The 27351-nt window shown below is 37.6% G+C and overlaps 1 protein-coding gene across 1 annotated transcript in view; it reads right to left on the bottom strand.

The window, feature by feature from the left end:
• The window catches only part of LOC113960808 (chromodomain-helicase-DNA-binding protein 1-like), a 47637-nt gene extending 23101 nt beyond the window's left edge, over positions 1-24536 (bottom strand). The window contains exons 1-17 of the mRNA XM_027670561.1: positions 24481-24536; positions 23541-23724; positions 21237-21338; positions 19891-19958; positions 17506-17655; positions 16953-17206; positions 12895-13120; positions 11899-11999; positions 11465-11643; positions 10792-10919; positions 10491-10707; positions 9767-9856; positions 8718-8908; positions 5929-6117; positions 5595-5757; positions 3773-3925; positions 3408-3479 (exon numbers count right to left, since the gene is read on the bottom strand). Coding sequence (XP_027526362.1) covers positions 3408-3479; positions 3773-3925; positions 5595-5757; positions 5929-6117; positions 8718-8908; positions 9767-9856; positions 10491-10707; positions 10792-10919; positions 11465-11643; positions 11899-11999; positions 12895-13120; positions 16953-17206; positions 17506-17655; positions 19891-19958; positions 21237-21338; positions 23541-23724; positions 24481-24536 — 2523 coding nt within the window. The remainder of the gene's footprint in view (positions 1-3407; positions 3480-3772; positions 3926-5594; positions 5758-5928; positions 6118-8717; positions 8909-9766; positions 9857-10490; positions 10708-10791; positions 10920-11464; positions 11644-11898; positions 12000-12894; positions 13121-16952; positions 17207-17505; positions 17656-19890; positions 19959-21236; positions 21339-23540; positions 23725-24480) is intronic.
• Positions 24537-27351: the final 2815 nt, after the last annotated feature.

Raw genomic sequence — 27351 nt, 5'->3', positions numbered from 1 at the left:
TGCTCAGGAAGCTGCAGAGAGCAATGAGATCACCCCTCAGCCTCCTTTTCCCCAAACTAGACAGAGCCAGAGTCCTCAGCTGTTCCTCACAGGACATGCCTTCCAACCTTTCACCAGCTTTGTTGCCCTCCTGTGGATGCATTCAAGGAACTTCACATCCTTCTTAAATTGTGGGGCCCAGAACTGCACACAGGACTCAAGGTAAAGCCACACCAACACTGAATATGGCAGGATAATCACCTCTTTTGACTGCCTGGATATGCTGTATTTGATGCACCCCAGAATGCAGTTTGCCCTCTTGGTTGCCAGGTTCCACTGTTGACTCATACTGAGCCTGCTGTCAACCAGGACCCCCAGATCCCTTTCTGCAGGGCTGCTCTCCAACCACTCCTCTCCCAATTTATATTTGTCTAGCATTACAACGTCCTAGGTGCAGAATCTGGCATTTCTTCTTGTTAGATATCGTGCCATTAATGATTGCCCAATGCTCCAACCTATCTAGAACCCTCCCTCTGCAAGGCCTCTTGTCCCTCAAGAGAGTCACCAGTCAGATGTAGCCCCATTAATCTACAACCCTTTGAGCTCTGCCCTTCAGTTTCTTCTTCATCCAACGCACCGTGAACCTGCTCATCCCATAGTTGGACAACTTCTCCAGATGCTGTGAGGGACAGTATGAAAGACCTTACTAAAATCCAAAAAAACTACATCTACTGCCTCCCCTCCATCCACTAGGTGGGTGACCTTATCATAGGAGATCAAATTAGTTAGACAGGACTTTCCCTTTGTGAATCCATGTTGACTGTGCCTGATGATTGCATTGCTCTTTAAATGCCTTTCAGAGGTACACAGTATAATCTTCTCCATAATTTTTCTAGGTACTGAGATTAAACTAACAGGTCTGTAGTTCCCTGGGTCTTCCCTCATGCCCTTTTGTAGATTGGAATAACACTGGTTAGCTTCCAGTCAGCAGGGACTTCCCCAGACTCCCAAGACCTTTGGTAAATGATCGAGAGGTCTTGCTGTAACAGCTGCTAGCTCCTTCAATACTCTGGGATGAATCTCGTCAGGCCCCATGGACTGATGAACATTCAGCTGATACAGTTGGTCCCTTACAATTTCAGTGTCCACAAATGGAAAGTCACTGTTCCCACACTCATGGTCCTCTGACTCAGTGGATCAGGCAGCCCAAGGTCTATCAGTATTATTAAAGACTGAGGCTAAAAACACATTGAATGCCTCTGCTTTTACTTAATTCCTATTAGTCAGGTGATCACCTTCATCTTCAACAAGTATTGGTCCAATGTTTTCTTTAGACCAGTTAGTATTTTCTTTAGGCAGCTAAGCACCATGCAGCCACACAATCACTTCTCCCCCACACCCCCAGTGGGACAGGGGAAGGAGAAAGGAAGACTAATAGCAAGGAAACTTGAGGGTCAAGATAAAAATTGTTTAGTAAGTAAAGGAGAAATGGAAAAAGAGAAAGAAAACAGAACAAGTGATGCAAATGCAATCTCTCGCCACCTTCCCATGGGCAGGACTGATGTCCAGCCAATTCCCAAGCAAAAGATGGCAAACCTCCCTAAACCCCATTCTCTACTTTTTTATTGCTGAGCATGATGTTATATGGCATGGAATATCTCTTTAGTTAGTTCAGGTCATCTGCCTGGTTATGTCCCTTCTCAACTACTTGTGCACCACCCAATCTATTCACTGGAGGGGCAGAGTGAGAAACAGAGAAGGCCTTGACACTATGTAAACACTGTTTAGCAACAGCTAACACACTAGTGTGTTATTAGCACTGTTTTCATCACAAATCTAAAACACAGCACCATATGAGCTGCTATGCAGACATTGAACTCCAGTCCAGCCAGACCTTGTATAAGTATAAAGCAAACTGATATCAACTTTTCTTGCGAAGTTATCAGTTTCTCCATGGTTTAAAGGAAGCAACATCCTGGAAGATGAAAAAAAGTCACTTGGGAAGAAAAAAAACAAGCAAAGCACTGGCCAAAAATACAAACCCCCTTGTTGTTAAAGCCGCACGTGTGCCCAAGTCCCTCTGTTTTTTTTGTAAAGGAAACTAAAGTGTTTTGCCTGGGTCAATGCTCTTCAACATATTCATAAACAATGGGAAAATGAGATGAGTAATGAGGTGACAAAGTTTGCAGATGATACAGAGTTATTCAGGGACAACTACAAGGGACTACAGAAGGATCTTATGAGACAGGCAATAAAAAAGCACATGAAACTAAAGTGAAATAGGAAATAAATTTGAATTTCAAGTACAGTCAAAGGTAATAGAAGCCATTACTGCTCAGGAATGAGTCCTTGGAGTTGTTGTAGATATTTCCATGAATACCTTAGCTCAGTATTAGCAAAAAAAAAGGCATGACATTTTGACATTTATTATTAGGAAAGAAATAGAGAATAAAACAGGTAACAATTTTATTGCTGTACAACTTCATAGTTTGCCTTCATTCTTGAATGCTGTGTGAAATTTGGATCCCCCTTCTTCTTAAAAACTGTACAGTACAACTACAAGGATTCCAGAAAAAGGCAATTATGTCTGTACTAGAAATTTAAAACAGAACTAACTTCTGTATTTAACAAATATCTGAAGTTTATGTTATGAAATGAAGTCCTGCCTCCTCAACCATAGCAGAAACATAAGCTCAGCAGCAACTGACAAATGCTATGCTTCTATTACTGAAAGTATAGGACAAAAGATCTAAGATTATCAAAGGTATGGAATGGCTTCCATAATAGGAAACCTAAATAAACTAGGAAGCTTAAGTGGTACACAAACAATGGCTAGAAATCAATTCTGCAGTTTCTTCCAGGGCAAGGAAATAAGAGGGAAAAAATGAAAATAACAGAAGCCAGATTTAAAGCTATTCGACATAGTTTTTCTTTATGCAAGGATATACACAACTCAGTTCTGCCCATTGCCTAAGTAGGTTTTTGATGTCAAAAGCTTGAGTTAAAGTTCAGTGTTCCTGTAAAAACTGAAGGATTAAGTCCTACACAACAAAATAAATTAAATTCTTCAATTTCTAAACAGCACTTAAAATTACTTTGATAAAGAGCACTGACAAAAATCTAAAAATATAACTATGTAGTTATATTAGTTATAAACACCATTTTCATAAATTCTGTGTTTCTTATTTAACCTGCTCTTAGCTTTTTAATTTTTTTTGTTTGTTTTGAGGGATTTTTTTGTTCTTTTTTTGTTTGTTTGTTAAGAGTTGTAAACCGTATAGTCTCTGCCACAGCAATGGAATTTCAACAGAATACATCCCTCATTTTATTCTATCTTCAGTTTTTGTGCAATATTTGTTATATTTCCTGGGAGAAAAAAAATAAAACCGAGTAGATTAAAAAAAATCAGCCACCCACTAATACCATACCTCTGAGCCTTCTGCATTAAAATGATCCAATGCTTGTTTCCTCAATTCCCCTTTTATTGATCCATCAAGTCTCTAAAGAGTAATAATACAGTTAATAATACAGTTAAAAAGGAACTCCTACCATATTCTATTAAGAGCAACTTGAATTCTCAATTGCCAAAATAATTGGGGAGGGGAATAAGAGTAATGTAACACTTCCAAGTAATCAGTTGTATTTCAAAATACTATTAAGCATATAGTAATTGATAGTCTTTTACTGTACAAAAAAATTAAACTTTCATAAGTCTTTCTACAAAAAGGACACTTTTTTAAAGATAAAATGGTAAAGATCAAGGCTTCTTGGCTACTACCAGCAAAATTCTTACCTGAAAGGGAAACTGACGATACTTCAAATACTCTGCTAGGATGTCTAGCATCCTCACCATCTGAGAGAAAATCAGTACTCTGTTGCCACGTTCTCGTAGGCGAATTAGTAGCTTGTCAAGAAGGATGAGTTTCCCACTGCTGCGTATTAAATGCTACAAGACAAGAAAACGTGTACCACAAAATAAGTTCACCTCAACCCTAACATACACTGCAGATGGTTAGACATTCATTAACTGAACATGAAAGTTTTATAAGCATTTAGTCAATCCTGATCTTGTAAAAACTCATTATAGAAGCGTTAAGCTCTCTAACTGAAATCAACAGGACTAACATGTTTTTCAAATAAATGCATTTCTCAGCTCTGGTTCATAAAACAGCATCTTAACATTTCATTAAAATGTTAAGCAAATATACTGTGCTATGAGTTAGAGCAGTTACAGTGTAGACAAATTCTCTTCTACCAAATAAACAACAACAGACTACCTGAGTACTACTTGCTCCTCACTTTCTGTCTTTTGAACAGACCTAAGCATTGCTACTTGATCCTATAAGTATTTTTAAACAATGCCTAATCAGTCAATTTTTTCTGGCAAGATAAAAGTGAGAGGAATCCTGTTAGTAGAAGTCAACATGCTTTAGCTAGGTTACAATGTTCAGCCTTCTCAGCTCCAGTGGAAACAACTAGAACAGAAACTCAGGTGCATGCTGAATTTAATGTTGAAAACATTAGGTCTCTTTAGCTGAAGAGGCTCAGAATAAAAAATTGGGAGTTAGGTGCTTTTATTCTTTATGCCAGAAATGAGAAGGATGTATCATTCATAATTAGAGCTAACAAAGTTTATTCAGATGAGCCAAGGAAATAATTGTTACAAGTATGCAATTATTAGTAATAACGGTTGAACGGTTCTGGTGAGATTAATTATAAATTTAAGTAGAGTGTGCAAAATTGCAAATTAAACATTCTTTAGCTTAGATAAGCATTTTATAATACAAAATAGTTTGTGCAGTGACAGCTTGTGATTTCAATCTAGTAGTTTTGGGCAAGTATTTAAATTATGAACTTAAAGTTTACAGAAAAAAACCCCTGATCTTTAGAAACATTTATGGTGTTATAAACTGTGTAAATTATAACAGTGCTTTAATTTGTTGGTGTGGTTCTCAACAGTTTTAGTACAAAGATTAGTTAACCTTTCCAAAAAACCTCAAACTATAAACAAACAACACAATCACAGACCAGCTTTAGAAGTGATGCTATAATTGCTTTCATTTATAACAACAAAACAACCAGACTAAGCTTTGGATGTTTATTACTTTTATTTCCTTTCAATTTGGTTGTTTGAAGGCATGCAGAGAACAGTATTTGATTACAAAAAAGCTTAAAGAGATTCTGCAGATTACTTTCTGCTATCACATGGATTGTTGGTGTACTATTGCCAGTCACATACATTTGCATTTATATTCAATTTACCTATTTATTTAACTGCTTTATTTTAATCTGGGTTTAAATAGGTCTTCAGTTTATTTAGTCTGAAAATGCAGAGACTATTTCAATCTATTTTGTTTTTATTTTGATCATAATTCAAGCCAAGGATATTTTATTTAGTATTGATCTCTCTATTATTCAGTTCCAGTTAAGAAACAAACAAAAAGATAATCATTTCACTTACCTGTAAAACCCAGGATGCACATCTGATAGAGAACTTGGTCTTTCTTAACATAATTTAATAAGAACAAATAAATTGCCAGAACACTATAAAATTATTGCATTCATATAAGAGATGTAAAATCACTTAAAAATTTTTTTTTAAAAAAAGGTATTACCTGTAAGGCCTCCTGTCTATTATAGAATTCATTATCATCCGGTGGTTTAATGAGGTAGCAATGGTTACAACACTTCTTGAGTTCCATCATAATGTTCAAAAAGCCTGAGGTACTGCCTTTTGAACCTTTACTCAGGGCTTTATAATTCCTGGTTAAAATCCACCTATGATATAGAATGTGCACAATGGAAGTAATTTATAACCACTTGTAGAAATACGAAGGATGTAAGCTCTCAAAATTTCAGTTAAAATTGCATTATGAGAACTATTACACCAGTAATTTTCATATAGATATGCCATTAAAAGAGCGGGAATTAAAAAGTGTCATTACTTACTTGTAATATTGCTTCTGCAATGCACTCATTTCCATCCTCAAAATTTGTTCAACCTTAGCAGGTAAAGACTTTTCTACATCTTTTTTAACTCTTCTAAGTAAAAATGGTTCAAGTTCTTTGTGAAGACTTGCATAACCAAACTCTCTCCCTTTGCCGTGCTCCTCTTCAAAAACTTCCCAGGAAGAAAACCTTCAACATAGAAAGAATAAGGGTAAAATAATGACATACCATGAACACAGGCACACAAAGACCATAAATATACCACACATGCACAAACACATATGGACTTCTTCACCACTCCTCTGTTTTATTAAATAAGTTTCTGAATTTGCATCTCACAAGAAATTCAAAATATTTTGTCTGCAAATAGGAAAATGGAAATTAACAAACTTTCGCAGCATGAAAATTCAAAAAAAACTACTGAATTTTAATTTCTCCAGTGAAAACCCAGCATTTTGCTTTTCTGCATGGAAACACAGGTAGAACATTGCAGAATTCCATTATATTTCTCAAGAGCAGCATGAAAAAATAGTTGTATAGTTGGAGAAATTGCAAGAGAACAGACCACTTCACATACCTTTTACAGCTTGTATGGACTAGCTGAAATGTGATTATCCTCTGGTATGTCCTAACAGACTAAGAGAATGCACTTTGTGATCAAATGAAGAATCATCATGGCTAGACTTCACGAACGAAGATTAAGGAGGGCTCTATCCACATTTATTACAGGCACGCTGGTGGCTAATGAGGCCAATAGGAGATAGACATATCTGATTGCAAAAGGCACAGCAGAAAGACTCCTTAGATGGTATATTCTGCAAGACACGGTTCTTTCTGCGTTGTCCTTTCTCCGAGAGTGATCCTGCGTGCGTTCTCAAAGGAGACAGCTGCGTTATAGATGGTGTGTCTCCAGGCCTCCCGATTGGAGGTCAGAGTAGACCAGTTATGATGATCAATATGGCCAAGGCTGAGATGTTGTTTCAGGGAGTCCCTGTATCTTTTCTTCGGGGCTCCTCTCTTGCGGCAGCCGGTGGCAAGTTCACCATAGAGCAAGATCTTGGGGAGGCGGTGGTCCTTCATCCTGCAGATGTGCCCTGCCCATCGCAGCTGTGTTCTCAGCAACATGGCCTCAATACTTGTGACTGCTGCTTGTTCCAGAACAGATGTATTGGTCACATAATCTGACCAGTGGATGTTTAGGATTGTACGGAGACAGTGTTGATGGAAGCGTTCTAGGAGATGCAGGTGGTGGCGGTAGATGACCCATGATTCGGAACCATATAAGAGAGTAGACAGCACTATGGCTCTGTAAACACTGATCTTTGTGCTTTTCTTCAAGTGTTTATTACGCCATACTCTTTTATGGAGTTTTTCGAAAGCACTATATGCCTTTGCTAATCTGTTGTCTATCTCCCCGTCAATCTTACCATCTGAGGAGATGAGGCTACCTAGGTAATTAAACTGCTGAACTGATTTGAGTTCTGATTGGCCAATGGTGATGTGGGGATGATGGGGGACTTCCTGAGGTGCAGGTTGATGGAGAACTTCTGTCTTCTTTAAGTTGACTTCCAGCCCAAAGAGCTCAGCAGCATCTGCAAAGTAGGATGTTAAACGCTGCAGAGCTGCTTCTGTGTGGGCGACAAGGGCGGCGTCATCAGCATAAAGCAGCTCCCGGACAAGATGGTTTAAGGTCTTGGTGTGGGCCTTCAGTCGCCTTAGGTTGAATAGGCTTCCATCAGTACGATATCGAATGTAGATACCGCCCTGAACATCGAGGTCTGCTGTGGCCCTTTGGAGCATCATGTTGAAGAAGACTGTGAATAGGGTAGGAGCAAGAACGCAGTCTTGTTTCACACCATCCTTTATTAGAAAGGGCTCAGAAAGTGTGTTGCCATATCTGACTTGGCCATGCTGATCCTCATGGAGTGAGGTGAGATGATCATTTTAAGGAACTTGGGGGGACAACCTAAACATTCCAAAATCTGCCACAGACCTTTTCTGCTCACAGTATCGAAAGCCTTGGTGAGGTTGACCAGACTAAGAGAATGCACTTTGTGATCAAATGAAGAATAGGTGCCAGACAACAAACTTAGTGGCTTTGTTTGTAAGGTTCTAAAGAAGTCAATGCAATGGATGGCTCTGAAACTAATTGGAGCTACAGTGCTTTGTATTTACAAGATATCTGAAAGGAACATGTGCTCTTATTTATTCCAGATATAAACAGAGGTCAGTATAGAATAATGTCAATACAGTAAACCTATTCTATGCAAACCACAGGGGCAAATTGGCTGCCTGAATCATAGAATCACGGAATATCCTGAGTTGGAAGAGACCCACAAAGACCATCGAAGTCCAACTCCTGGCCCTGAACAGGACCACCCCAAGAATCACACCATGTGCCTGAATGAACTAGTGGATATCAGGCATTGTGGTATAATCTTGTTTTCATTCATGGTACTAACACAGAAAAGATGACATTCTCAGCCCCATTCGATTTCCATCAATCCATCTTTTTTCTGGACTGCTAAAACAGAAAAAGTGACAGCTGCTACCAAAACAGTTTATCAAGAGCAGCATGAAAAATATGTGCATCTATTTTATAAAAAATATTTAAACTATTTCACAATGCAATTCTTTATCTCTATTGATTCTCCAATCACTATAATATTTGACCATAAGAGACTTGACCACAAAAAAACCAAAAAAAACCAACCAACCAACAAAACCCAAACAACAAAAAAACACCCCAAACCCAACATCAACAAAAAAACCCCCATCACATTCCTTACTTTTCTGGCATGATGAAGTGCAGCAAAGACCAAAGCTCTTTAAGGGAGTTTTGCAGAGGGGTTCCAGTAATAAGAAGACGATGATTAGACTTAAAGTCTATTAAAGTCTTGTACAGAAGGGAATCATCATTTTTTAAACGATGAGCTTCATCAACTCCTATAAATATCCAATTCAGACCACCAAGGAATGACTTCAAGAAATTGGGGGGGAAGATATTATACAAGTTAATATATTATGCAATTTCTGACATTTTACACGAGGTTATACATATGTCATCACTCCTTTTATTTTAATAAAAAAAGGACACCTATATGTTTTTAGCATTAATTATGGGTTTTATGTTTGCTAGATTCAACAAAAGGCTATGTAGACATCCCAAGATTAAAAAGAAAGTATAAACCAAGTTTATACTTAGGGGGAGGAGGAAGGCAAAAAACTGATCTATAAATTTTCAATTGACAAAAAAACCCCAATCCACAAAAATCCACTATTGACTCTCTTCTTTTCAGCATGTACAAACAAATGAAATAGAAAGTCAACAAGCAGAACTTTTTTATTATAATTGTCGTATGCTGTTAGGATTAACAATAACTTTATGTACTACCATCACAAAGAGAGTAGTAATATAGATATATGTAATACTGCGCACACAAATACAAAGAAAAAACATGGGATTTCAGAGTTGTGAATCACAGGTGTTTGGGGCTAGGGACTGGTTTGTTTCTTCAGTTCCTGGATGACTGTCTAACAGGAAAGTAGAGATTTTGAGATGCAAAGAAATTACTACAGCAATGTGAAGCACAAACAAACAGAAGAAAAATAAGTTTTACCCACTTGATATGGGGGGAAGGGAGGGGGCAGAAAGTCTCACCACGCATACATAAAATCTTAAAGTGCTTAAAGAAAACTTGACCTTCATACTTCCAAGAGTAAAGCTGTCATATTCCCCATCCACTTAACGGCCCAGAACCCAAATATATGTCAACTCTAAAGGAATTTTACATTCTACAAATTATTTTCATCTCCCTGAAGAAGTAAGTGTGATTACCTTATCCTTCAGCAAAATTTCATAAGTTGTTAGAAGTATATTAAATTTTAATCGCTTGGTCTGTGGATGCATCCATTCATGAGTTCTTATCTACAAGAACAATCAAGCAAACTATAAGCTAGAGAAAAATGGTCTTACTGATCAGGATGACTTCAGGTACTATAGCAATATAGATGTTAAGTGACATACAAGAATCTGATCATGAAAAAGGAACACAACACATGAAGTTTTTTTTCTTAAAGTTGTTAAACAGTGGGGATATGTTTGTTGGGTTTTGTTTGGTTGGGGTTTTTTGTGGATTTCTTTGTGTGTGTGTTTTGGTTTTTTTGTGATTGGGTGGTTTTTGTTTGGGTTTTTTTTGCTTTTTAAACTTTAATGGATAAGGTTACTTATATTCCCCCTTTCAGGAAGCAAATTAAGATTATGCCTGTCTGTCTTAAATGTTTATTTTACTCACCTAAATAATCGCATGACAAAGGACAATTTATTTTCAAATGCAAGGTTGCATTTTTAATCCTTTTTATTATTAAGCAGGAATGAAATTTTTCACATTCATTCAGATCTGATCAAAATTTATGCTTTTAATTTGCATTTTAACCACATGCAATGTTTCAATTAATTATTTGCTCATTCCTAATCAAAATATTGGAGATTAGCATAAGACAGGAACATGAAGAGTCTTGTTTACCGCTAATCTTTTTCAATGATACAAAGAAATACTCACCGTATTTCTGCTAGTTATATCTCCTAAGTAAACCACAGCATTCATCTGAGGAGCCCAAGTTTGAATTTCTCTTTGCCAAGATGTCAAGGTAGAAAGTGGCACGACTAGCAAGAAAGGCCCATACAGTTGATGTTCATGAAACAGGTAGTTCAGAAAAGAAATCGTTTGTATTGTTTTACCCAGACCCATTTCATCTGCAAGAATACAACTATTCCCTCTAAAAAACAAACAAACAAACAAACAAACAAAATTTTAAATGCTTTCAAGTTAAAAACAGCAAGACTAATTTAAGACTACTTACTTGCACCATGAGTGAGCAAGCCAGTTCAGTCCATTTAACTGATAATCTCTTAACTCTAAACCTTCATGTCCTCCAATATAAGATGGTTGCTTCTTTAGTGCAACAAACCTCGGCCTCTGTTTTAAAATCTGTCAAAAGCAAATTGAGCATCAGTCCTACTACTAAGTGAAGTTACCAAAAAGTCTTCTTATAGAAACAAAGTAGCAGTAGGATTCTGTTTGATCACCAAATCTAGTCTTTATTCATCACAGACATCTCGACCATATAACAATATCCATCCATTTGCAAGCTAAAATTAGTTTGCTAATCTAAATTCCACAACAGAAGTGACATGAACTCATTCACAAAGGTTACTTTTAAAACAAATTAAAGTAATAAACAATTCCATCTTTGAATGGCAATAAAATAAGTAGAAAACAAATATAGAATCATAGAATGGTTTGGGTTGGAAGGGACCTTAAAGATCATTTAGTTCCTATCCCTCTGCCATGGGCAGGGACACCTAAGGCTATTCTTAAGAGTAATATTTCCTACATATATAAATATAGTTATCATTATTACTGCTTTGGACAGCATTCAAAAATATTTTATAATATGCATTTTGGATGTATAAAATATATCAGCTTTTTTAAATTATTGTAACTGTATAAATCCATTGAAACTACACACTCACCTTGAAGTCCTTAAATGGAGTGGTCTTGGATTGGTTTCTGCTAAAATACTCATCAATACATGCCTGAAATTTTTTGGCAATGAGAGCACCGTCTTCCCAGCTACATTCTGAGTAAGGCAGACCTTGCCATTTGCAATAGTAATCTGGATAACCAGCTGCTGATTTCTGATTTGAATGAGCTGCAGAAACATACCAGAGATACCAGATCAATATTTTCTTTCTGTATTTTAAGAAAACATTCATTTTAGGGGATAAGACAACATGAACTAGTTTCACAGCAAAGACAATATGACAACTTTTCACCAAAGATTTTGTTTTGCCTTAAGTTGCTAGGAATATTAACAACCTAAATTTCTTAACTATAAATTAAACATGCAAGTAATAAAGTTGTAATATTCTCAACACTGTTTTCCATGTGGAACTTTGTCACATACCAATTATCCTCTCCACTATTTGATACTGTTTATGTAGATCATCTGTAAGTTCCTGCTGGCAGTTATAATATTCCACGTCTTCTGGAGAAGCATTTTTCAGCCTGAAACGGGAATTTATTTGCAGCACTTACTACACTGTGTAGTTCTGAAACTAAGAAAATCTGGCAATTTTAAAGTTCTGAATGTAAGCACCATAGGAATGCTGCTTAGAGAGTTTATTTGAAGAAGCTACAGCTCTGGAATTCCTGCTATAAAAGTGTTGCATCTGGCCTAGGTCCTTCATCACTGATGACTGAGGAAGCTTATCAAGAGAAATTACTATCAGCTATAGCTTGTACTAGTCATGCAGATAATTTACAATATCTGTTCTCAACACAGTAGTGTACTTCACATGGTATTTTCACAGAACAGCACTGATGTCTCACTATAAGAATCTATCTTATGAGTAGGAGTCACTAAAATTCCAGCACTATTCATAGATTATATTAAACATACTCATTAACTGCAATACCAAAACATACCACTAAAACACAAGGATTTTTTTAATTTCTTGGTTCTGAGGCTTTGACAAAAGTTTGAGCCAAGAAAACTAAATGCTGTAATGTTTTGAGTGCTTCAGCCATTTCTGATTTTTTTTTATCTCTGCAGTAATTCCCAAAGAACTCTGATCAAAATAACAATCAATCAATGAGAAAATTAGTAAAAGTTAAGATTTAAAACAAAACCAGAAAACCCACCACTCATCTTGTTAAAACGTCATTTATAACAGACATATTAAAATCTAGGTGCAGAAGCTGCTTCCTTAAAAGGCCTGATTTTACAAGATGTGTGAGTATTGTCACTTGTTCAAGTTGGTGTGCTCAGAATCTTACAGGACCATAAGGTGTTAGGGAAGCTTCAACTTTAAAGCTTTGTCTTCCTGTTGTACAGGCACTTGAAAACATCTATATTGTTACAAAAAATATGGGACATGGAAATAGTTATAAAAATACTCACCAGCGTTTTGTTTCCTGATCCTTTTTCTTATAGTTGTCCAGTTTCTTCATTCCTTTAACATTTTGTTGTTTCAGTGTTTCCTCAGTTTCCCATGTATTATGGATGTGCGACCAGCCTTTCCATTTAATAAGATACTGTATTTCTCCTAGCTCCTTTGACTTTTCAAACCCCGTATTTGGGTCACCATCTGCCTCAACTGCATAGATGGTGGTTGCAGCACCAGTAGCTAATAAAGAAACCACACTATAAGGCTCAATTAAACGTGCACTGCCATAAATTAACTAACAAAAAACACTGCAGAAAGCAATCTGTGATGCTCTTGTATGAGGATGCAACTTGATTAATTATATCTGCAATGCTTATGTCACTCTTCTTATCTGAAGAATTATGATGATTCAAAGATTCAGAAAAGCAACCAAAAACCACTGCATCTAACCTATAGTATCTCATTTCATGAGAATTTTCTTAGCATTCCTAGTTACTCAACAACTTTTTTGCCTCAGTCAAGGCAGGAACTGAGGAAGCAAAGTCCCCACCACTGTAAGTGAAGATGAGGTTCAAGACCACCTGAGGAATCTGAACATACATAAGTCTATGGGACCTGATGAGATGCATCCCAGTGTCCTGAGGGAATTGGCTGATGTAGTTGCCAAGACCCTCTCAGTGATATTTGTAAAGTCATGGCAGTTGGGAGAAGTCACAGGTGACTGGAAAAAGGGAAACATTGTACCCATCTTTATAAAGGGTAGGAAGGAGGACCCTGAGAACTACTGACCTGTCAGCCTCACCTCTGTACCTGGGAAGATCATGGAACAGATCCTCCTAGAAGCTATGCTAAGGCACATGGAGGACAGGGAGGTGATTCAAGACAGCCAGAACGGCTTCACCAAGGGCAAGTCCTGCCTGACAAACCTAGTGGCCTTCTATGATGGTGTGACTCCATCAGTGGACAAGGGAAGGGCTACAGATGTCATCTATCTGGACTTCTGTAAAGCCTTTAACATGGGCCCCCACAATATCCTTCTCTCTAAATTGATGGACTATTTCGTGGATAAGGAATTGACTCAATGTCCCGATGGAGATCAGTGATGAGTGGTGTCCCTCAGGGGTCCATATTGAGACCAGTCCTGTTTAATAGCTTCATCAACAACATAGAGGGACCAAGTGCACACTCAGCAAGTTTGCAGATGACACCAAGCTGAGTGGTGCAGTTGACACTCCTGAAGGACAGGATGCCATCCAGAAGGACCTGGACAAACTCAAGAAGTGGGCCCATGGGAACCTCATGAGGTTCAAGAAGGCCAAGTGCAAGGTCCCGCACCTGGGTTGGGGTAATCCCTGGTATCAATACAAGTTGGGGGATGAAGTGATCAAGAGCAGCCCTGTGGAGAAGGACTTGGGAGTACTGCTGGATGAAAGGCTGGACATGAGTCAGCAATGTGCTCCCAGAGCCCAAAAAGCCAACTGTATCCTGGGCTGCATCAAAAGAAGTGTGGCCAACAGGTCAAGGGAGGTGATTCTGCCCCTCTACTCCATGCTGGTGAGACCCCATCTGGATTAATGCATCCAGCTCTGGAGTCCTCAGTACAAGAAATACATGGATTTGTTGGAGCATGTCCAGAAGAGGGCCATGAAAATTATCAGAGGGCTGGAGCACCTCTCCTATGAGGACAGGTTGAGAGTGTTGGGGTTGTTCAGTGTGGAGAAGACTCCACCTTATTGTGGTCTTTCAATACTTAAAGGGGGCTTATAAAAAAGATGGAGACAAACTTTTTATTAGGGTGTTCTGGTTTTGGCTGGGATAGAATTAATTTTATTCATAGTAACTAGTATGGGGCTATGTTTTGGATTTGTGCTGGCAACAGTGTTGATAATTCAAGGATGTTTTAGTTATTGCTGAGCAGTGCTTACACAGAGTGAAGGCCTTTTCTGCTTCTCACACCACCCCACCAGCAAGTAGGCTGAGGGTGCACAAGAAGTTGGGAGAGGAGGCTTGTCTTCCCAAGTAACCATTATGCATGATGTGGTCCTGCTCTCCCAGAGATGGCTGAATACCTGCCTGTCAATGGAAAGTAGTGAATGAATTGCTTGTTTTGCTTTGCTTGTGCATGCAGCTTTTGCTTTACCCTATTAAACAGCCTTTATCTCAACCCACGAGTTTTCTCACTTTTTTTACTGTTCTGATACTCCCCCCTATCCCACGGGGGAAAGTGAGTGAGAGGCTGTGTGGGGCTTAGTTGCATAGGCTCTGTTGCCATAGGACAAGGGGTATTGGTTTTAAACTAAAAGAAGGGAGATTTAGATTAGATATAAGGAAGAAATTTTTTCTGATGAGTGTGGTGAAACACTAACAGGTTGCCCAGAGATGCCCTATTCCTGGAAATATTCAAAGTCAGGTTGGATAGGGCTTTGAGCAACCTGATCTAGTTGAAGATGTCACTGCTCATTGCAGGGGGATTGGAGTAGATGACCTTTAAAGGTCCTTTCCAACCCAAACCATTCTATGATTTTGCTTTCCTCCAGTTCTCAGGCAATTCTCCCAGTTGCCATGATCAATCAAAGATTATTGAGACTGGCCTTGCAGGGACATCTGCCAGCTCACTCAGTACTTGTGGATGCATTCCATCAAGGCCCATGGACTTATGTATGTCCAGTTTGCCTAAGTATTCCCTGACATGATACTCTTCCACCAAGGGTACATATTCCTTGCTCCAGACTTTCCCTTCAATCTCAAAGACCGAGGATTCCTGAAGACCGGTCCTTGATAGTAAAGACTGAGGTGAAGAAGGCATTCATTATGTCAGTCTTTTCCATGTACTATGTTATCAGGACCCTGCCCCATTCAGCAGTATGCCCATATTTTCCCTAGTCTTCCTTTTGTCACCTAAATAGAGGCCTTTCTTGCTGCCCTTGACAACCCTTGCCAGATTCAATTCCAAGTGGACTTTGGCTTTCCAAACTGTGTCTCTGCATGCTTGGAGAGAGTCTCTGTATTCCTCCCAGGTTACCAGTCCCTGCTTCCACCTTCCATATACCTCCTTTTTGGTTTTGAGTTTTGCCAAGAGCTCCTTGTTTATCTATGCAGGCCTACTGGCAATTTTGCCTGACTTCTTGCTCTTTGGGATGGGCTGTTCTTGAACTATTTCTCCCTAAACTCATTTTACTACTACCCCTCCATCTTTGGAATCTTATGTGGGGTAATTTTTAATTAAATAGTCAGTATTATACCTGAAGCACACTAGCAGCAAGAAACAGGTTCACTTCTGAGGACAGACAAATAAGGAAGTGGACCTAACCAGATGCAGGGGACAGATATAGCAACAGAGCATGGCAATAGTAAAGGGCATGCAAAATATAAGAAGCATAGTCCAAAAGGCTTTTAACACAGCAGTGACACTGTGCATTAGAGTAGTAAGGGGCTAGAGTAAGAATACACTGGAAAAAAGAAAGCAACACACAAGCAGGACACTGCATCCCATCAGCTGCTGGAAATATGACACTCCTATCATTGTTCATAAAATTACTTTTAGAAGTGCACATGCAAGCATGCCACTGAATTTATATTCCACCATCCATTGCACTGTATTGGGACTCTTTGGAAATGAATAACTGAAATCACAATCTCAATGGTTCAGCCTTCCCAACATCAGCCTTCCCAACATCATCCTTCATCATTCAGGCTACTGGTTAGCTCTTCTATTCATTCCATTTTTTCTTCACCCTCCTGTATACAGTTTATACCTATCAAGTATCGATAAACTGTACAAATAGTGACGTAACAGTATGTTATGCATTTATGTGATATGAAGCTATATTCCAATTCATTTTTTCTTTTTGCATTACTTAAGAACTTAAGTTACTTATGTTCTTCTATGCTTTATTTTATAAGGCTTACAAAAGAAACATCCTTATGAATATGAAAAACAAAATAAGATTATTTTCCAGTATTTTGAAAGTTCTTTACAAACATCATGGGTTATCTACAGCTGAGAACAATTACTGTTTACATTGCACCACAATGCAGTGCAGCATCTTAAGAACGCTGATAAAAAAATTACCTCCTTTTCGGCCAATTCGACTATTCATAAACTTCTCTATAGTTTCAAATTCATCTTCTTCAGTCTGTGGGACATCTTCTCCACAAACTTCCAACAAGTCATCAGAATCTGTCTTGGTTTCTTCAGCTTCTTTGTAACTAACATTGACTGTTGCCTGGCGACGAGATACTCTCTTGTCGTAGTCATCATCATCCGATGAATCAAGTTGCCTCTTTTTCTGTCCTGCAATCTTTTTGCTGCTTTTTGGCTCAATTCTTGAAGACAATAAGATACACCAAAACAGTGGGGTTTCAACATGGACAACTACAAGCCTTCTGTATTTGTTTCTGAATACATGTATTTCATGACTGCTCAGTTACACCACTTTCAGTTGGAGCAGACAGGAAAGAGGTATTCAACACAAACCATTGGTATGATAACATCTTTTGTAGATTAAAAAGAGTCTTCAAGTTCTATAATAAACATTAATGTTTTCATTTGGCTGTATAGCAGTATAGTACTTGATTACAAATTAGAAATAGTACCAGGGTATCTAAAATGCAAGACTTCTTACCTGCTTGGAGGTTTCCGGCTTTTGATCTTGTTTTTTGGCTCATAGTCAGATTCAATATCTTCACAACTGCTTTTCTCTCTATCTTCATCTGATTCAGAATCAGAACTAGTTCCTGACACTGACCCTGACCCAGACATTTGCCAGTCTTCACTGTACATATTGAGAAACAAAATAGTAACTCACATTAGTTTTTTGGGGGGTTTGTTTTTAAATCAAGCATTCACCACGGGCTTGTTGCTTTAATTTCAACATTCTTCACAGAAATAAAATTGATATAATATTCATTTCAGCTGGAATGACAGAAAATTATCATGGATGGATTACAGGTAAAAATATCCAGTGGCTTCAAAGGGAATTTAATTAAGTTTTCTGTTATCAAGAGACAGATGTAAAAAACAAATCAAACTAAAAGTCTGGATTTCTGTATAAATTGCAGCTTTAATAATTGAGTTATTATGACATGAATAAACTCAACGTCCTTAACAAGACTTTAGCTGGAAAGATACATGTTTACTGGAACTTACCTATGCTCAAGTAATAAACCTCTTCTCTAATGGTTATGTTCCCTGTGCTTCACGTGAATAATTAGAAACTTCAGCACAGGAACAAAAAATAATACAGAATCAGACAGAGAAACACACAGAAAGACTTCAACCATGGCAATCTGAGAGGCACTGGCTCCCAAAAGCCCCCACAGAGCTTCCAAATCAATGCTTCACACCTATGCAAGATACTATGAGTAAGCCACTTGTGACTCCCAGTCGTCCTATCTCTGTTCTCCTGCTTAGCTGAGATCTACTTTGCAACAGGAAAAATGTACCCACTGATCAACAGTATCTTACCTCAGACTCTGTTTGTACAGAGAAATTTAATCTTAGAAGCTTGGGTAGGGGTGGAAGAAAAGTCTGGCATGCATTCTTGAAAGGTTGCTAAATCTTTATACTACCATCTATTACTGGGTTTAGGGGTCTTTGACCAAGATGCTCAAACAGTACTAATGTCCTTCAAAAATGAAATATTACTCAAAGACCTTTTTATTACATTTCAGATCAGGAAACCTAAGAATCAGGGCTTTGACATTTCTTTCAATTAAATATGCAGTGGTCCTAGAAATTATGTTTTCATTGTGGTCAATACATCTGTGTGTCTTAGAAATACTACAGAATCATCTGTCTCCTTAAAAGATTTTTTTTCTGTAAGCTGTAAATTAAAAAACACCCAAACAACAACACCTCCCTCCAATAAAAACAAAAGAAAACCCCACCCCAAACCAACCAACTCCGCCACTCCTATGCAAATCCACAACCTGTATTTATTTGGAGATAAAGACAACACATAAAACACCATACTCTATAGGGCTTGGATCCTGTACTAAGTATATATATATATAAATCAGCTCTGCATGTCAGATAGCAACTGCAAACATACTTGTTCAAAATAGGCATAAATCAAAATTGAAGCACTGGATACATGAGGTTATTTGGTTACTACTTTCTAAACTATCTTTCCGGTAACAGAGTATGTTACTAGGTTTAATCACATTCTTAAGTAACAAAATACTGTGAATGACAATTCATCACTAAAGAAGTACTATTTTGCATAACAGGCTTTTTTGCCTCCTCCTCCCCCATCCAATTTCTTGAAGATATTATATTGACAACTTTGAATATTTAGAAGATTCAATTAACTGGAGAAGAAGAATGAGAAAACAATTCAATTTCTATACATTGTTCATTAAAAAAACCCAAAGCAACACAACAACAACCAAACAAACCCCACAAAATCACAAACAAAACCACCCCCCCACAGGTCACTACCGATGAGAAGGTATAACCTTTTTCACAAACTATTTCATCTACAGCTTAAAACCAGCTCAATTTCAACTTGGCTTTATTGACTAGCCAAGATGATTTATTACTGTCAAACCTGTAATAATTTGGGGACAAAGGTTGCCTAAGTGTTTAAAAATTTGGCATTAACTATGGGATTCCAACTCAAATTTTATCTAAGACAATCTAATTAAGTAATTTCCTATTTCCTCAATAATTTTCAGAGAGGACCTTCAGCTCAAAAATATGCCACAAATAAGACTACAAAATAAAAAGTGCTGATGAATGTTTTCCAATAACACTGTAGGTAATACAGTCTCTTTTGCTCAGAAATGAATAGTGATATCATAAAATCATAGAATAATTTAGGTTGGAAAAGACCTCTAAGATCATGTATGTTCCTTTGAGAGTATTTATTTTAAAATAATTCAAAACTTTAATCAAAATTGAGAAGTGCAAGATTATGTATTTTGAGTGCAGAGAAATAAAGCCTGGGTAATTATAAGCATTATGTTGCCATAACAAAAAATTATATTATTTACGAAAAATATCTTACTCTCTGTGTTTTTTCTTCTTGGCTTCACTGGAAGAGTCATCTGCAGAGTCTTCACTGTTCGACGAATCCTGCAGATGAAGAAAAGAATATACATGATTCATTGCCACAAAAAGAATGAAGTATTTTTAGTATTAAAAAGATAATTCAGCTCCCACTTTCAAACTGAAATCATATTCTTCATGTCTTATCCTCTTAACCCCCCTCAGTGTACCCACTGATATCAAATAAGATCAGGATTGCTATTGATTTCCTATTTCTCCATCTACAAACATACCATGTCAGCAGAACTCTAGGAAACACTACAAAAAAACTGTCTTAAAATATAACCATTGTGCCTACATATAGTCATAGTTTAGACTGCTGTGAGTTAATAAATGAAGATGAAGGTTCTATCAAAAGCTTAATAAAACCTCTTGCCCTTGGAGAGCTGTCTCACCTTTCATATCCTCTGACATTTAAACACCACTAAGAAAATTTTTAGAATAGCATGTATGTTTCTTCTCTCTCCACTCCTAAACAAAAATTAATAAATAAATCTATGAACCCTATTAAAATTATTTTCCTAAAACCAAACTCATAGAGATTAAACTTAGACAATTTTTACCCTGAAAAAGAGTCTTCAGGAAAAGAGTACTTAGCAACAGCTATAAATTAATATTTTAACTATATATAATTGTTTTGTTTAGTTTTAATGATAAGCAGCTAGATTTGCCCAAAAAAAAAAAGAAACGCAGGGTAATGATGACTTGCGATTACAATGCTTACTATTTCTAATTCAGTCACTAGTGTCCTTAAAAGATATTCATACTGCACAAAGTCAACTTTTCTTTAGGCTATGGTTTAGGTTTTAAAAATCTCTAAAATTGGAGTATGGTTCTTAAAATACAAGAATTCTTTTATAGCTGTTATAAAAGTTGCAAAAATGTAGCTTTCTACTCCATATAGTGTTTTTGAAAACTTCAGCAGCTACCTTTATATAGAAACAATAGTGGAAAAAACTTTTAGTATTTTTAACTGCCTTTATAGAACTCAGAAGGAAGAAATACAATGAAAGTTAATACAATGTGACTTGAAAAATTTGCCCATACATCACAAAATATCTAGCTTAAGATATCAATCCAAACTGCTATCATTTTGGCACAACTCACCTGAAAACATGCAACTAAATATTCCCCCCATGTTTCCTTATAAATATGTCAGTTACTTGAACATTACTTTTATAGACTAAAACCAGACTTGTTAAACACAGAGAGAACAGAACTTAGCTCTACATAATTTTATTCTAACCAATGGAGTAATGAGAAATGCATTTTTACATTTTATTTACTAACTTATATGTTATTCACCTCTTCTGAACCACTGTCTGATGAGGGTGCCTTCTGCTGTTGATGCTTCTTGAGCACTGTTGATCTCTGCACAGCAAGGATACTTGGACTGGACTTCCAAAACTGAATTGGAATTCAGATACAAGAGTCATTTAAACCTATTGAAACTTTAAAGTTTAACACATACTTACCTGAACAGCATCACTACTAAGATAAATCTCAATTTTATCATTAATAAAAAACTCACTACAAAATACCACATGCATTAATAATATTGGATAGCATTTTATAGTAAGACTTCTGTAGAAAGGAATGTTATATAAGAATTGTCAGCACAATTTTTACAGTAAATATAACAATAACTGTGCAGGCCTCTATTATTAAGATAATTTTTTTTTTAAGTAACAACTGATCTAGATAAGTCCTTCCAGGTCACTTTGCTGATATATTTTTGCTTCATATGGGAATACTGAAGTACACACAATCATAGAATATCTCAAATTGGAAGGGACCCATAAGGAACATTGAGTCCAACTCCCTCCTCCTCGCAGGACTACCTAAAACTAAATTATATGACTAAGAGTGTTGTCCAGATGCTCCTTGAACTCTGACAGATTTGGTGCCATGACCACTTCCTCGGGGAGCCTGTTCCAGTGACCAGCCACCATCTCAATGAAGAACCTTTTCCTAATGTCCAGTCTGAAGTTCCCCTGATGCAGCTTCATTCCATTTTCTTGGTCTATCACTGAGGGAGATCAGCACCTCCCCCTCCACTACCCCTCTTGAGGAAGTTGTAGACTGCCATGAGGTCACCCCTCATCCTTCATTTCTCCAAGTCGAACAAGTGATCTCAGCCACTCTTTGTAAGTCTTGCCCTCAAGACCTTTCACCATCTTGTTCACAGTCCTTTGGACACTCGGTTGGAGCATGGTGCTAATAACATCAAGGTTGCAGGTTCAATCCCCATACGGGCTATTCACTTAAGAGTTGGACTTGATGGTCCTTGTGGGTCCCTTTTAACTCGGAATATTCTGTGATTCTAATAGTTTGATATCCTTTATATACTGTGACACCCAAAACTGCACATAGTACTCGAGGTGGGGCTGCACCAGTGCAGTGTAGAGTGGGACAATCACCTCCCTTGACTGACTGGCGATGCTGTGCTTGATGAGTCCTTTAGGCTGCCAGGGCACACTGTTGACTCATATTCAACTTGCCATCAACCCAAATCCCCAGATCTCTTTCCGCAGTGCTGCTCTCCAGCCGCTTGTCCCCCAGTTTGTATGTATACCCAGAATTACTCCGTCCCAGGTGCAGAATCTGGCATTTGGTCTTGTTAAATTTCATACAGTTGGTGATTGCCCAGTTTTCTAGTCTATCCAGATCTTTCTGTAAGGCCTCTCTACTCTCGAGGGAGTCAACAGCTCCTCCTCATTTAGTATTGTTGGCAAACTTAATGTACATTCAATTCCTGTGCTCAGATAATTTATAAAAACATTGAAGAGAAATGGGCTTAATATTGAGCCCTGGAGAATTCTACTAATGACTGGTCACCAGCCTGATGTAACCCCATTTACTACAACTCTTTGAGTCGGACCCATCAGTCAATTATTCACCCATCATTTTATGGACTTGTCTAGCTGTATGCTGGACATTTTGTCCAGAAGGATACTGTAAGAGACAATATCAAAAGCACAAACATGAACAACAACAAAAACAAACAAACAAACAAACAAAAACCACAAAAAAAAGTATCCTTAACAGCCTTTGAATCTTACAGTAGGAAATATTTTATTACCCTTCATGTATATCATATCATCCAAATTAAGGCCATATTACATAGAGAAACAGAGGAAAGATCAGATAACTTTCATCCATTGCATTGAAGACATTTCTAGACACCACTTTTTTTTTTCTAAATTTGGCAGACTTTTCTCCCATACAGAAGAAAAGACATACCTAAGCCTGAAATTGTTGTACAATCATTTATTGATATGAAGAAGCTAAGTATTAGAGAGACAACTTGAAAAAAATTTAGAAATAGCAACATTATGTGTGGCTTTGTCTTAAAAAATATGCAATAAGTTAATAGGTGCTTCTGCATGATAAAATTTAGGTAATTATCTAATTGTAGGTATTTCAGGGATGAGAACTTAGCAGCCCTGTTTGTTATGAGAGCTAAGTATGTGACCTCATTGACTCAATCAACTCAAATTTTAAGTAAAAATTATGGGGGTTTTGTTTGTTTAAATCAAAATTGCTCTTGTAACTACTCTGTACAGAATGTTTTTTCCCCACAAAGGGTTAATTTATGTTTTGTTTTACCTCAGATCCATCAACTTTTGGTGGTGGTTTAGCTTGAACTTGTTTCTTCTCTCTAGATGTGTCAGACTCTGAACCAGATTCAGAGTCACTGCTACCTGATTGACTGCTACTTCCATCACTACTGCTTCCAGAACTTGAACCAGATCCAGAAGCTGATGCTGACCCAGAATCATCATCTGACTGGCTGCAATTAGAAGTTAACAGGATATTATACAATGGCTAATTAAATAGGATTAAAAAACAGGTCACATTAAAAAAACTTTAGTTTCACCTATAAATCAATTGTTAGCTTAGCCCAGACATACAGATAGCATACAAATGAATGCACTGGATTAAATAAATCAGGAATGAAAATTCAGAGTTTAATCAGATACTTTTCACCAAACCTTAAAAGAAGCAGGGGGTGTGGGGGCGGAAAGAGGAAGCGGCAAGGGAGGGAGGGAAGGGAGAGAAGAAAGAAGGAAGAACATTTTTCATTAATTTAGAGGAGTCAAACAAAACTATTTTTCACCCACCAAAATCTTTACTTAACTCTATCAAACCCCACATATTTTTGTGTATACACACACACAATTGCTTTAAGTCTTTTTAGACTGTCGTCCCCCCAATTTTTTATTTTGAGCATGCATTTCTTCAAAGCAAATATAAACTCTGTTTTGTTCCCCTAGTTTTATTTTTTCATTAAAAGAATAGGGGGGAAAAGTATCTTTAAGGAAGCACTTGCAAGTTACATTTCATGTTGCGATTTGGACCATCTTTATACAAAATATGACCAAACAGCTGATTAAATAAAGTGTTTTTAGAAGTAACTGGAAAACCAGAGGTGGGTTGTCACACATAATATAAATCCATGCAGACCATCTTATACTGTTAAAATAACAGCAGTAAAATTTCCCACACAGACAAACTCTGAATTTGTCACTGATTATATGACTTGTACCAAGTCATATAATCAGTGACCTGAGCATACTCTTGAGCCACTGGATTATTCCACATGTACATCCATTTCACACTAGATTTAGCATATTCAAATAAAATATTTAAACATTTATTTCATGACTATTCAAAAACATATAAACATTTGGTTTTCTAAAATAATTTTACAAAGGAACCAAGTTAAAACTTTAATCAAATTCCTCATTAGGTTAAATACTACCATACTTTTAAGATATCATGGGGGAAAACATTGGAATTACACCACCACACAAACAAAATTATTTTAAATTATGTACACTTGTGTTGCAAGCCTTTAAAAGAAACAACCCCTCATTAAAGATGATAACAAAATTCAAAACAATAAAAACCCAAAAACTAATATCAAAGTCTAAGCCTATCACTGACAGCACAATTCATCTGGCTGTCAACCAGCAAGAGTGTGTGTGGGGGGAGGAGGGGGTAGGTTGATCATCTTCTGCACTAGAACACACTTAATTGACAACATTTAAAGCCACAAAACAGAACCACTACTCTCCCTGTTACTAACACCAATTAAATTGTACTAGTGAGGGAAAAAATTAATTAAGCTATTCACAAACTGATTCCTGTAGACAGCACCTCAACCAACCATTTGCATCCGTTGACTTTGAAAGAAAGAAACAAACCAGGATAAAGCTTCCTTATTTTGAAGTGGGGGGATATGAAGAAATACAACTGCTGTGTTTACTTAGACTTGCTGGAGAGCAACAAAGCTGCTTCCCATTCCTGTCATCAAGGGCCTACTTCAGGCATGATGATATAATGCTAACATATTAACCTGATGTGAAAAATAAAAGCAAGGCATCCACTGTAGAATATAACTGGAGTTTAAACCATTTACTAAAAATTAAAGGCAACTTCCATTATGTTTCACCAAAGATATTTTAAATACAATAGTATTATCATACACAACTTTCACCTTACCTTTAGTGTTGGGTAAATTAGAGCATTATAAAACAATAGCATTTCTCAGCATAGCACAGTGTCATAAGTAAATGTCACAGGAACTGTGGAAGATGGTATATGAAAAGAAAAAAATTCAGCAAGAAGAAACCTTGAGACACAAGAAAATACCTACCAGACAAGTCCCTAAATCCTACGCTTAAATAAATAAGCAAAACCCACCCCAAAAACCACCTCCAAAACTCAACTTTTCCAAACATCAGAGAGAAAATTGATATATTTATTTCTACCACTGAGATCACTGTAGTCTAAGAGCCAGAAGAGAATGAGTTTATTCCAAGGCAAATCACTAGCTGTCACATATTTCCAGGTGCAGACTATGTCCCTGTTTTTCCTGTACTTTGGCCAAACCTTACCAAAAAATAATATTTATTTTACTTTTAAAACATTTCTTCTTTAATAAAGTGTAAAACTGATATGTCATAATTTCAAACTATGTCATTTGACTTTTATTTTTTAAATAAGAACTTAATACTAGCATCTTTCAAATTCAATTTTACACTAACATAGGTGTCATGAACAAGGAATTCAATTTAGCCATTCCCTCTATCAAACTCACTGCCCCTGCTCTCTCATAGAAATATTTTTTTTCTTAAACCTAGGGGAAAAATATATATATTTATCTACACACACATAGATACACATGCGTAAAAATAAAATGGAAAAATACAAACAGGGTATGCAAACAGGGATTGAGAAGGTGCAGCAGTTTGCACAGAGTGTGTGAGAAGGGCCGTGCACACTGCTTGTAGCCCCAGAGCCCAGGGAAGTGTTGTAGGTCTCTGCCATAATGGTGAGCACTTGCCCCAGAGTTAAAACCAGTGTTTCTACAGAGCCCCCAAGATGTCTAGTGCTTCCACCCAGACAGAACTGGTAAGGAAGGAGACATCAGTACAGATGGTAGGTTGCAACGAGTGCCCAGGCCCTTATCCTGGAGAAAAGGTAAGAACCTGCAAAAGATGCTCACAGGTCGATGATCTCTTGCATCAGGTGACCGAGTTGCGGAAACGGCTGAGCAGTATTAGGACGGCCAAGACAGAGATAGATAAGTGGTTTCAGAATCATGCTCCTGTGGTGGACACCACAGAGAATGAGGCACCTTAGACCTTGGTGACTGTTGAGGAATACATTTGGTGCAGGTAGCTTGAGGTGTAGCTGCAGTGTGAGCTGCAGGTTGAGCTCTGGGTGGCTGGAGCCTGAGGCAAGAGGTTGTGAACTGGCACCAACCCTTTGCACAACAAAGGCCACGGGGACCTGGGGTGAAGCCAGGTGACTGGACACTGAGAGACACAGCAGAAGCCAAGGACCCCAGATTTTCCTGTGAGGATATAAAAGTCCAGGGGGGTCCTCTGTTTGAGGTCCTTCCTCAGAGGCACCCAGCTTGAGCTGTTACTTTGTTATTTAGCTATTGCACCAAGATTAAACTATTTGAACCATCAGGATGTCTGAGACTCTACTATGGGAAACCTGGGGTCGAGCTGGTAAGGAAACCTGGTTTGACTCTGTGTGTGTGTGTCGGGGTTGACAGCAAGCCTGTCAGCAGCCTGGCATTTAGCAACGAGGCAATCGACATTGACTAGATTGCGGTGTATCCCTGAAAAGAAGATGATATGGAGACTGCAGAGGAATGTAAACAACTCTAAGGAAATATCTACTGCAATGCCGGACGGAACAAACGTAATGCAGTCGAGACCAAAGGTCACCAATCAAAATGTGTATAGTATCACCAATGACAGTGTGCACAGTGTCTTCAGTGTCACCAGTGAAAGCCTGTACAGTGTCTTCTGTGTTACCAATGAAAGTATGTACAGTGTTTTATGCTTGAGACTTTTAACCAATTATGTTGTGGCACGATAGTATACAAAGAGTATAA

The sequence above is a fragment of the Neopelma chrysocephalum genome, unplaced genomic scaffold (assembly GCF_003984885.1).
Source record: "Neopelma chrysocephalum unplaced genomic scaffold, ASM398488v2 Primary Assembly neopelma1_96914, whole genome shotgun sequence".
Lineage (NCBI taxonomy): Eukaryota > Metazoa > Chordata > Aves > Passeriformes > Pipridae > Neopelma > Neopelma chrysocephalum.
Note: the sequence above shows the minus strand (reverse complement) of the source record. Positions and strands in the feature narration are given on the sequence as shown.